At 46.5% G+C, this 12,895-nt stretch overlaps 1 protein-coding gene across 1 annotated transcript in view; it reads right to left on the bottom strand.

The window, feature by feature from the left end:
* The window catches only part of LOC122939801, a 114,303-nt gene that overhangs the window by 13,137 nt on the left and 88,271 nt on the right, over positions 1–12,895 (bottom strand). The window contains exons 12-13 of the mRNA XM_044295956.1: positions 10,398–10,658; positions 8,679–8,782 (exon numbers count right to left, since the gene is read on the bottom strand). Of these exons, the coding sequence (XP_044151891.1) occupies positions 8,679–8,782; positions 10,398–10,658 (365 nt within the window). The remainder of the gene's footprint in view (positions 1–8,678; positions 8,783–10,397; positions 10,659–12,895) is intronic.

Here is a 12,895-nt window from a genome sequence, read left to right as displayed (position 1 = left end):
CCGGCCAACAACATCTAGTTCAGAACTTTCACAATCCGCTAAAGATCTCCTCACAGAAGCCAGGATCAGGAACCAGAAGCAGCAGCAGTCTTAGAAGCATGTGAACACAGGAGGACCAAGCAAGGAACTGAAGCCACAGACCTCCTATATATATGAGCTAGGCATCCAGCTCCTCCCAGTGGGAAGGAGAAGCCGCAGGGTGGGAGGCTACAAGAACCCAGAAACCAAGATGGCCGCCAGCACATGTCAAACGAAGGAGAACAGCAAGAAGGTAAGACCATGACAGTACCTCCCCCTCAAGGGCCCCTCCTCCGCGGAGTAAAGAACGGTTTCTGAGGGAAGCGTGCGTGGAAGGCTCGGAGCAAGGCAGGAGCATGGACATCTGCGGAGGGAACCCAGGAACGCTCCTCTGGACCATAACCACGCCAATGGACCAAAAACTGCACCCGACCGCGGACCAGGCGTGAGTCCAGGATATTGCTCATCTCATACTCCTCACGATTGCCCACTTGGACCGGACGAGGCCGAGGAACCGAGGAAGTGAAACGATTACACACCAGTGGCTTCAACAGGGAGACATGAAACACGTTGGAGATCCGCATGCCAGGAGGAAGCGCAAGGGCATAGGCTACCGGGTTTACCCTGCGAAGCACTCGGAAGGGACCAACAAAGCGAGGCGCCAGCTTGGGAGTGGGCACTCGAAGGTTGAGGTTGCGGGTGGACAACCATACGCGGTCTCCGACCTGGTAGGAAGGAGCGGGCGCTCGTCTGCGATCAGCCTGGAGTCTCTGGCGCTGCGCAGAGACCTCAAGGGACCTCTGGATCTGTACCCAAGAAGCACGTAGGACGGAAAGGTGACACAATCTCCTTGGGCAAACCGTGCAACCAGAAGACCTCCCTGGCAAAAATCGTGGCCAACTCTTGTGCAGAGGGTAACTTCTTGAGAGGAACACAGTGGCACATTTTGGAAAACCGATCCACAATCATGAGAATGACCGTATGGCCTCGGGATGCAGGGAGGTCCACAATGAAATCCATCCCCAGGTGTGACCATGGACGCTCCCCGGTGGCTATGGGTTGCAAAAGGCCCAACGGACGGTGCCGAGGGGACTTACTCTGGGCACAAACGGAGCATGCCGCTACATATGCGGCGATGTCGGAACGTAGAGAAGGCCACCAGAACAGACGTGAAACAGCCCAGGACAGCTGATTCTTTCCAGGATGCCCCGCGGCCTTGGAGTTATGGTAGGTTCGCAACAACCGAGTGCGCAACTCCTCAGGCACAAAACATCTGCCGTTGGGTCTCCCAGAGGGAGCACCAGATTGAGCCGCCAAAATTTGCTCACCCAGGGGAGAGGTCAGGCTGGTGCGAATGGCGGCCAGGATCTGATTCGGAGGTATGACCGAAGTCGGGATCGACTCCTCCCCGGACAGCTCGGAGTACTGCCGTGATAAGGCATCCGCTCTGATGTTCTTGGAACCGGGTAGGTAGGAGACCACGTAATTAAAATGTGACAAGAACAGAGCCCATCTGGCCTGACGTGGTGTCAATCTCTTGGCCTCAGAGAGGTAGGTCAGATTCTTGTGGTCCGTCAGCATGAGAACCGGAACCACCGAGCCCTCGAGCAAGTGCCTCCATTCTTTAAGGGCCTGCACGATGGCCAATAACTCCCTGTCACCAATCTGATAGTTGCACTCCGCGGAAGACAGTTTCCGGGAGTAAAACCCACAAGGAAGCAGAGGACCCTCTGGTGTTCTACGCTGAGACAGAAGGGCGCCTACTCCCGTCTCAGACGCGTCCACCTCGAGGACAAAAGGCGACCCAGGGTTGGGATGCGACAGAATCGGAGCCGACACAAAGGCGGACTTTAGAGCCTCAAAAGCTCGGATGGCCTCGAGCGGCCAGACCTGGGGATTACTGCCCTTCCTGGTCAGATCCGTGAGAGGCTTGGCTAGCATGGAAAAGTCCCTGATGAACTTCCGATAATAATTGGCGAAGCCCAAAAAGCGCTGCAGGGCACGAAGACCACTGGGCTGGGGCCACTGTAAGACAGCCGAAACCTTCTCAGGATCCATGGAGAACCCCTCAGCGGAAATGATGTAACCTAAGAAGGTTACCTGGGATCGGTGAAATTCGCATTTCTCAAGCTTACCGAACAGCTTGTTCTCTCGTAACCGTTGCAACACTCGTCTGACATCCAGAATGTGGGCCTCCATGGATTCAGAATATACCAAGATGTCATCCAAATAGACCACCACACACTGCTGCAACAGGTCACGGAAAACATCGTTGATGAATTCCTGGAAGACTGCGGGCGCATTGCACAACCCAAAGGGCATAACCAAGGATTCATAATGACCGGTCCTGGTGTTAAACGCGGTCTTCCACTCATCGCCCGCCTTGATCCTTACCAGGTTATATGCCGCCCTCAGGTCGAGTTTGGTAAAGACCGTGGCCCCTTTGAGGCGATCGAACAGCTCGGAAATCAAGGGTATCGGGTAAGCGTTCTTGATCGTGATGCGATTGAGACCCCTGTAATCGATGCAAGGCCTCAACTCACCGCCCTTCTTTTTCACAAAGAAAAATCCAGCCCCTGCCGGGGACGAGGATTTGCGAATGTGTCCGCGTGAAAGCGCCTCCCTCACGTACTCCTCCATGGCCTCATTCTCCGCTACCGACAGTGGATAGACTTTGCCACGAGGAGGAACGGCACCAGATTGTAACTCTATGGCACAATCGTATGGGCGGTGCGGAGGTAGGGCAACCGCACGCACCTTATCGAATACATCCCGGTACTCCTCGTATTCAGGAGGCAACAGAGAGTCCGAGGAAGTACACAGCAACTTGACAGACCCATGGATGCAACTAGCCCCACACTGCGGTGACCACGAGAGGATCTCGGCCGATCTCCAATCGAAAGTCGGATTATGCTTCTGGAGCCAGGGGTACCCCAAGACCACCGAGTAGTGTGGAGACGAAATAACCTGGAGACAGACCGACTCTCTGTGAACGGCACCAATGGCCATCCCCACTGGAAGGGTCTCATGAGTCACGTGTGGCGGCAGAAGGGGTCTGCCGTCTATCGCCTCAAGAGCCAGTGGGGAACCTCGAGGCTGCAGAGGAATGGAATTGGCGGCAGCGAACACACTATCAATGAACAAACCACCAGCACCAGAGTCCACCAACGCCTGGGTCGTCACCGAGCCCCCGACCCAGGAGAGGACAACAGTAATCAGTGGTTTGTCAACACGGGAAACCGGGGACGAGGAGACTCCACCCAAGATCTGCCCCCGACAGGATCTCAGGTGCGAGCGTTTCCCGGACGGTTCGGGCATGCCAACCGAAAATGCCCACCGAGACCACAGTACATGCACCGGCCCTCACGTCTCCGGAGTGCCCTCTCCCCCTCGGACAGGCGAGCAAACCCCAGCTGCATGGGTTCACCCCCAGACAAGTCATCCCCAGGAGGTGTGGGAGGAGAGGGAGGCACGGGTGGGACAGCAAACGTAGGCGCCAATCTGTTAGAAGGCCTCCGCAGGCTCTCCTTAAAGGAAGGTCTCTCCCTGAGTCTGGTGTCAATCAAAATCAGGAAAGAAATAAGAGACTCGAGCTCCACTGGTAGGTCCTTAGCTGCAACCTCATCCTTCAAGGCATCCGAGAGACCATGAGAGAAAGCAGCGACCAGAGCCTCATTATTCCAGCCCACCTCTGCTGCCAGGGTACGAAACTCAATGGCGTATACAGCTACGGATCGTGAACCCTGTCTGATGGACATAAGGAGCTTCGCAGCAGAGGCAGCACGAGCCGGCACATCGAATACCTTCCGAAGAGAAGCAACAAAACCGGAAAACTCGGCAACCACCGGATTGTTGTTCTCCCATAAAGGGCTGGCCCAGGCCAAGGCCTTGTCCGAGAGCAGCGAGATCAAGAAGCCCACCTTTGATCTCTCAGTAGGAAAGGCATGTGGCAGCAACTCGAAATAAATGCCCACCTGGTTAAGGAAACCTCGGCACTGAGTTGGCTCTCCCCCAAAGCGCTGTGGAAGGGGGGCAGAACCGGTCATACCCCGAAACACCGCAGGCGCAGCAACAGGTGTCGGGGTAGAATCTGGCGCAACAACCGGAGCGGCAGTAGGAGCGGGCCCAGGAGCGACAACCGACCCATCGGCAACGGAAGCTAAATGAGCCGTGCGTTCAAGCAGGGTTTGCAACGCCACAGCGAACCGACCCAACAGGTGATCCTGCTGATCAAGTCTGGCAACCAGCGTAGGTAGCGAGGATGGCCCTGTACCGTCAGAATTCATGGCTTGGTCCTAATGTCATGGAACCATGAACCAGACGTACAAGAGATAAGTGGAAATAAGAAGGCTTTATTGAAAATCAAGCTGTAAGGCCAAAGTCCAAACGGATGGCTAAACCGAAGCAGGGTCTTGCGAAGCCAGAGGTCAGGAACCAGAAGGGTAGTCAGACGAAGCCTGGATCAGGAACCAGCAGGGTAGTCAGACGAAGCCTGGATCAGGAACCAGCAGGGTAGTCAGACGAAGCCAGGATCAGGAACCAGAAGCAGCAGCAGTCTTAGAAGCATGTGAACACAGGAGGACCAAGCAAGGAACTGAAGCCACAGACCTCCTATATATATGAGCTAGGCATCCAGCTCCTCCCAGTGGGAAGGAGAAGCCGCAGGGTGGGAGGCTACAAGAACCCCAGAAACCAAGATGGCCGCCAGCACATGTCAAACGAAGGAGAACAGCAAGAAGGTAAGACCATGACAGCTTGCCAATCAATGGTGGGGTTATGTTTAGTGAGCCAGGGTAGCCCCAACACTAGAGAAGTAGGCAAACCGCTAAGGACGAAACATGACACATCCTCAACATGAGCATCACTCACAATTAAACGGATATTGTGAACTATGCCCTTTAATGATTTCTGAGAAAGTGGAGCGGAATCAATAGCAAAAACAGGAATATCCTTTCCCAAAGTGCGCACCTGGAAACCATGAGTTATTGCAAATTGATTATCAATGAGATTGACAGCTGCTCCACTATCCACAAAAATCTCACAAAAAATGCTCTTGCTTTCTAGCGCCACCCTAGCAGGCAGGACAAAACGGGAACTACAAGCAAACGGAAAACCTTCAATTTCCGCCTCAACCCTGCCAATAGTAACGGAACATTTTTAAAAGATTTTTTCCTGTTTGTTTCTTTATTACTCCCAGAAAACTGCCTGAATCTCCTAGAGGGACAAACATTTGCCAAATGATTTATACCTCCACAACAAAAACAAACCCTCCCATGCAAGCTGAATCTTCTATTGTCAGAAGCAATCAACCCCAGCTGCATGGGCTTCTGCTCAGAAGGGGCTGACAGCGACCGAGACCCCTGCGCACAGAATGAGACCGCTGCACTGTCCTGGGACTGAGTATGACAGGAAGGAGATATCTCTCCTCTCTCTCTTAGACGCCTGTCAATACGAACGGCCTGAGACATAGCAGAGTCCAAGGAAATAGGCCTCTCTCTGAAAGACCATGGCAAAATTGACTTCGGAGTGCAGCATCATTCCAACCAGTATCAGCTGCCCATCTCCGAAATTCTGAGCAGTATATCTCTGCGGATTGTTTACCCTGGCATAATAGACGTAGTCTAGACTCAGCCAGAGCAATACGATCCAGATCATCATATATCTGACCCAGGGCTAAAAAGAATTCATCCACTGAACGGAGAGGCCGTGCCCCCTCCGGCAGCGAAAAGGCCCAAGACTGAGCGTTACCCCTGAGCAGCGATATAATGATCCCCACCCTCCGTTCCTCATCACCAGAGGAATGGGGAAGAAGGCGAAAATGGAGTTTGCAAGCCTCTCTAAAACGCACAAAATTCTCACTACCCCCGAAGAACGTATCCGGGAGCGAGATCTTAGGCTCAGAACAAACTCCATGAACGCAAGCTGAACCGGTCACTTGAAGCTGAGAAAAAGTCTTACGGAGATCAGCTACCTCCAATGAAAGACCCTGGAAGCGTTCAGCCAAAAGTGAAACCGGATCCATGCTTGAGACGGTTTTGGCGGCTTATAATGTCACGGACGGTGTACACGAAACAAGACAATGCAACTTGCATATATGACTCACTGGATCCAAAGCTAAGGAACCAAAAGGGAGACCCCTGCACAAGAGCTGGCACTTTCCCTGGCTGCTCAGCCTATGCAAAAATCCCAAAGGTGGATGTTTGCATATCCACGTACCTCGACTATATAACACCTGAACACCCTACAATAGTGAGGGGACACGACCACCGGCTCCCTACACCAGACACGGAGGGAGTCAGGGTCACCTGGGATCCAGCAAACAGAAAATATACGGATAAATGTACAGCACTTAACTTAGTAGCAAAGTGGGAAAAAGGATCAGCATGCACACACACTCCAGAAAAGAAGTATAAGCCGCCCAGTAAAGCATTATGGGGAGGAATTTAAAGGGAAGCAATCAGTCCAACTACATGACAGCTGACAGAGGCTAACGAGATGAGGAACTGAATACCACAACAAAGAAAACTCAAGGAGGAGGTTCTGAAAGGCCTCTGTCAGAGCTTCTCAGCTGTCTGGTTGTGACACCAGGTACCAGATCTGCTTACAGATCAGCCTGGAAAATTTGGGTTCATTGGCGCTCACAACGGCATATGGATCCCATATCTGCCGCTTTATCCCACATCTTAAATTTCCTTTCTGAGTCTTTTGAATCCGGCAAGGCTTATCGAACAATAAACGTTTATCGTTCAGCCATCTCTTCTACCCACTTACCCATTGATTATCCCTGTGAGTAAACACCCATTAATATGCTGTCTCATGAAGGGTATTCGTTTCAAAAGACCTCCTTTGCCCAGATATCAGACTACATGGGATGTGTCTGTTTTAGTTAACTTTATTTCATCTTGGGATGATAATAACGATCTTTCTCTCAAATTTCTTTCTTTTAAACTGACTGTCCTTTTATGTCCGATATTCGGGTATTAGATATATCACAGAGACAATACTCACCGCAAGGAGTTCTTTTTTCCATTTTTCGCCGTACCAAAACTGGTCTTCACTCAATTTTTTACCCAGCTTTTCCCCTTCAACCAAAATGATGTAGTCAGATGTCTGAAAGCTTACAAACTAATGACTGAACCTTACCGTTCTTCTTCTTCTCAACTCCTGATTTCCTTTTGCCACCATTATTTGCCAGTATCCTCAGCCACTCTGGCCAGATGGGTTAAACAAACCATGTCACTAGCTGGCATTGACACTTCTATATTTGGCGCCCACTCTACTCGGAGCGCAATGACAACTAAAGCAGCCCAATCAGGAGGTTCTTTAACCGAAATACTTAAGACAGCAGACTGGTCGTCTGACACTGCTTTTAAAACTTTCTATTATAGACCTCAATCTCACATTTCTATGTCGGTGATATGATAATAATATTTAACTTGTCTTATATATTGTCTTGTAGCTTTAAAATTGCAATGGTGCGAGCCTCCTGTCTGCTATAAAATTAGTGATTTTTATAAAGATGGGAGGCGAGTATCATCCCTCCCAATTACCCCACCCTACACTTCTTTTTTCTATCATTACAGGATACTAAAGATTTACATTTCAAAGGAGATTCCTATTTATTTCCTATGATCGACCGATCATGGTTTCCAGTTCCTAAAGTTCTCCTCAATTGGATTATTATCTCCAAGTTTTTGTGTTCTTTCTGATTCGACACAGAAGTTTATATAGACTAAGGATCAAACCGTGATTGGATGCCTCAGCTCCTCATTTGAATATCTGTTTCTATGCAGAATCTGATATGTACACATACATTTTTTTGTTCTCTTTAAAGTGTCCTATTATAGTTGTATATTAATATTGCTATTTGAGCATTAAAGAAGGTTAATGCAATGATACTTGCCTCTTTATAAAATCAATATTTTCCGTCATAAGACTAGGACAATCACTAATTATACTAGCAGATAACATATTTCCCTCGCAGTAGCAGTAAACGAACAATGGGTTTGTTATTTATATAGGAATTTTATCTCCGTTTGCTGACTGAAGTGTAATAATATTACAGGTTATAGTTATTAGATTTCTGGAGAGGTCATTGATGCAGAGAGTTATTCTGACTGCCTGGTTGGAGTTAGGGAGGATTTTTTTCCCCTAAAATGAGGAAAATTGGCTTCTACTTCATGTTTTTTTTTTTTTACCTTCCTCTGGATCAACTTAATAGACGTATGTATTCTTTCAGCTTTACAAACTATGGGGGAGATTTATCAAACTGGTGTAAAGTAGAACTGGTTTAGTTCCCCATAGCAACCAATCAGATTCCACCTTTCATTTTTCACAGATCCTTTGGTGGAGTCTGATTGGTTGCCATGGTTTGCCATGGGACAGTTTGATAAATCTCCCCCTATTTTACTATGAAAATTAAATTTTTACAGCATCATATTGCTGAAATAAAAAAGAAACAAAGCCAATAATTCTTAAAATTGGTTCCCAAGAGTTGAGTCCCTTTTCTGACAGAAGTGTCCCTATAATTTTGATAAATTCACTATTTTACCAATTATTAAGGCCACACATATAGACACAATTCTGATGCATTAATGATACAGACCTGTATGAGGAAAACAATAAAAGGAAAACTGACTACTGAGAAGATTGTGCTGTACCTTTGAAGCGATAGTGTCTGTCTTAATGGTCCTGCTCTCTGTATCTGCGTTGTCCTCAGTAGGTGCAGCAGGAAGCATTTCTGATTCACTTGTCAACATCTTCACTAAAAAGTGTAAAAAAAAAAAAAGTAATTTAAAAAGTAGACCGTGTATAGCAATGTACACGTCCATCTACTGAGCCGAGTCCTGCAGGTCACACATGTTCATTCCCCCACACAGTCAGTTCTCTGCATAATGATCCCCGTTCACTGCAGAGCAGCTTTCTGCTGGGAAGAGAGCCAGTGAGCATGTGTAGGAAAGCAATGGCATGTAATGGAGGGACAGTCCTTTCAAAGGAACCGTACCTCAGCTCATTGAAAAACTGAACTATATCTATCAATTCATTCTTAGGTCCCATTCACACAACTGTATTTTTGGTCCACATCTGATCCGCATTATTTCCCGATAGGATATGGACCCATTTATTTCAATGGGGCCGCAAAAAATTCGGACAGCAAACTGTGTGTTGTCCGCATCTAAATATCCGTTCCGCATTCCCGTAAAAAAAGATAGAACATGTCCTATTCTTGTCAGTTTTGTAGACAAAAACAGGTATTGTTACAATCGGTCTGAAAATAAAAACGGATGCAACACGGACCTCAAAATACATAAGGTCGTGTGAATGTACCCTTACTAAAAGGTTTGAACTGTAACTTTTTTTGATTCTTTTTGGAGAGAGTAAAGGGATAAGGTGTGACCAATTTTAAAGCATTACAGTATATTTAACTTTTTCACTGCTGGGGCTACAGGACATTTTAAACCTCTGCTAGCTGAACATAGAAAATACAGAGAATGAAAAAGAAAAAAATATTCCAGCAATTCAACCCTTAAAGGGAATGTATCAGAAGATTTTTGACGTTTTCATGTTAAACACATTTCTTTATAAATTTTTGATTATGTCATTTTTAATTTTCTATGTCATTATTTATAGGTAAACAAAAACCATGACATCCTGCAGTTTTCGCACCGGGCCTAATTATAGGCGCCACTTCCCGGTCTGCACAGATCACTTTACTGCAGTTATCTCCTTATCATTATAGGCAAGTTTAGAATGACAGATAGCACCTCTGTGTATAAGATAACACAAGAACCACCATACACAATAGTGGATGGTCACATTACATGCCTAGAAAACTCTCCCACAGAAGTCAGTGAGGTCAGCTGCTGTCCACTGTTCCTATGGCCCACGTGGCTGCTGTAAATGCTATGTTAACAACAGCTCAGGCAAGATGGACGCCCCCAACAAATATTTGGTGACATATTCCCTTTAAAAGATTATATTCCCATCTCAGACATTATGTATATATACAGCTCCCCCAATCAGCCTGGTGTGGTGGGCGCTGCCTACAGGTGGACAGTGAAGCAAAGTTCTCAACATTCATTCTTTCTATACCTGGAACAGGAGGGCGGGAGGTTGAGGGAATCTGTGTATCTACGGAGATCAGTCATTTCCCCTCCTGATCCTTACACCCTATAGACATTTTAATGCAGCAGGAACCTCCCTCCACTGCTCTTGTCTGCGGCTGACAATGGAAGCTATCAGTAAGAAGTTAACCCCTGTCTTTCCAGCAGAATTTCTACAAGACTGCTTCAGAAAAATGTTAAACAAAAATAATTAAAAGAATAATAAATAAAATATAAATTACATGGATTTAACACACTTATTAGCAATCAATATACCCCTAAGTATTTTCCTCCTAATTGAGGCAAGGCGCCATTGTTCCCTTGTCTTCAGGTCAGAATAACGCTTCTGGATCTGCCGCTTGCTGTGCATGGTTCCATATTTTTCGTACAGCAGATTAGACAGCTGATTCAGGACTCCGGTCTTCTTCTGATGTACATGGCCCGCTGTTGTTTGTTCGTATCCCTGTTCATCCAAAAACTGGACCATATCTATCAATTCATTCTTACTAAAAGGTTTGGCCCGTAATTTTTTGGATTCTGTTTGGAGAAAAAAAATATGTTTGACCAGTTTAAAAGCATTAAGGTATAGTTAACCCTTATACTGCTTGGGGTTTCTAGATATCTTGTCCCTCTGCTAACCATATGCACTTTTCACATGTACAAATAAAACCTAAATTACAAAATAAAACATTTCTCTAAACTCGCATATGTATATATTTTCTCAAAGTATACACCTTGCACATTGTCAAAATCCTACTCAGTACTTTAGACATACAGGGACCTTCATGCAATTTTGCATAAAAGTGCACTTTTTCCTAAAAAAATACATAAAAGTTGATACTGGTGGGTAAAAGTGTGAACTAACCAGTAAGTAATATGCGCCATGACTCCTAAAAATAAAAGTTAAACGTGCAGTGTTCATACATATCACCTAAGCTTAAATTGACATGCATATATCTTCATAAAATCTCCAGAACTGGAAAGACCAAAAATCTGGTTTTAAGTTGGAATAAGAGCAACCTATAAAATAGAGGGATTTTGAAAACTAAGTGCACCCACAAAATCTATGTATTTCCTGAATGCAGGCAAGCTGATTATTGCACTTATCTTGAATCAACATTTGAAACAAACATTGCGCCTAAAACGCGCCAAAGTTTACAATAGCAATGTAAAAATAATATAAGGAGGTGGTGTATAGGGATTATCAGGAGATATTGCTTCACCAAATGTTGAGGATGTACTACACTAGTTTAAATGATGGTCTGCTGCTGAAGTCTGTGATGGAGGGCCTCAAGGGGTTGTGCAAGAATGGTATTTTACATGCAGATAAAAATCTGCACATTGTGGATTCATATATTTCCCTTTTGGCTTTTGATATTAAACTGCTGGCTATTGGGTCCATGGTTCACATTTGTGGCCAAGAGTAGGACATGTTCAATCACAACGGACACACGGATGCGGAAAGCACACAGAAGACAAAGTTACAGAAGCATCAGAGCTTGTTGAGAACGTTGCTCCCATTCACTACAAAGGGAGTTACGGAAACAGTGGAGTGGCAGCCCGCACAGGTGTTTCTGTACATCTGGCAACCTAGAACCGGAGCTTGGTTCCATCTCGCCATGGAAACTGTAAGATGGGACAAACCCTGTGATTTTGTAGTTCATAACGTCCAATGTGGGTTCATGCCAGGGAAAAGTGTAAGTGATAATTTAAGGCATCTTTTTCTACATTTTCACATGGTCAACTGGCCCCTTGTAATGATAATATTACATGCCTCCAAAGCACAATAGAGTGGAAATACCTTTGGCAAGTGCTAGGTAGGTTTGGCTTTGGTGCTAGGTGACTACAAATAAGGAGATACCACCATCTTTTAATCTGCATAGTGGGACCCGTCGGGGTTGCCCTTCATCACCTCTTTTGTTCGCCATGGCAATTAAATTCTCTTGAAGCAGATATTATTCTATATTTTGGTAATATCACAGTCGCACTTCCCAAGATTACAGATATTTTTTTTTTACAAAATTTGGCCATTCTTCCTCCTCTTGACGCTGGCGGTCTTCCTCTGGTCACTTCCCTAAAGGGGCTCTGACTTTTTTAACTGATAACCTATCCTCTGGCTAGGTCATCCATATCTGATAGTTGGGGTTCTGACACCTGGGACCCCCACCGATAAGCTGATTGATAAGGATGAGCTTGCTCGCAGCTTAGCTAAGGCCCGTTCATCGGTCATGTGGCCTAAAGACAGGTATCATTCAAAAAACCCATGGACATGGAGGATGACAAGTGAGTATATTTAGTTCATTGACAGCAGCGCATTTGGGGCCTTTATTAGCACAGCTGGGGGACAGTATATAGTCATGTGTGCTTACATGGAGCATACATGAGTGTTTCTGGCATTTTGACAAATGCTATGGGCAATCTCTTTAAAGGGGTTGTCTCTCCTCAGACATTGGGGGCATATCGCTAGGATATGCCCCCAATGTCTGATAGGTGTGGGTCCCACACCTATACTTAGAACGGAGCCTGCAAAGTAAAGAAGGGCACATCACGCATGCATGCCCGCACTCCATTCATTTCTATGGGAACCGAAAATGACCGAGCAGGCACTCGGCTATTTCCGTAAGCCCCATAGAACTGAATGGAGCGGTGGCTGCATTAGTGCGGTGAACTTCTCATTCATTTCAATGGGACTGCTCCCATTTTCCAACATAACATATTTCAAAAATTGCAAAGTATACATGGGCCAGGCCTTGGATTTTTAAAGTTGGGCAGGT

This window comes from Bufo gargarizans, chromosome 6 (assembly GCF_014858855.1).
Source record: "Bufo gargarizans isolate SCDJY-AF-19 chromosome 6, ASM1485885v1, whole genome shotgun sequence".
Taxonomy (NCBI): domain Eukaryota; kingdom Metazoa; phylum Chordata; class Amphibia; order Anura; family Bufonidae; genus Bufo; species Bufo gargarizans.
The sequence above is the reverse complement of the archived record's forward strand: the minus strand, read 5'-3'. Positions and strand labels throughout refer to the sequence as shown.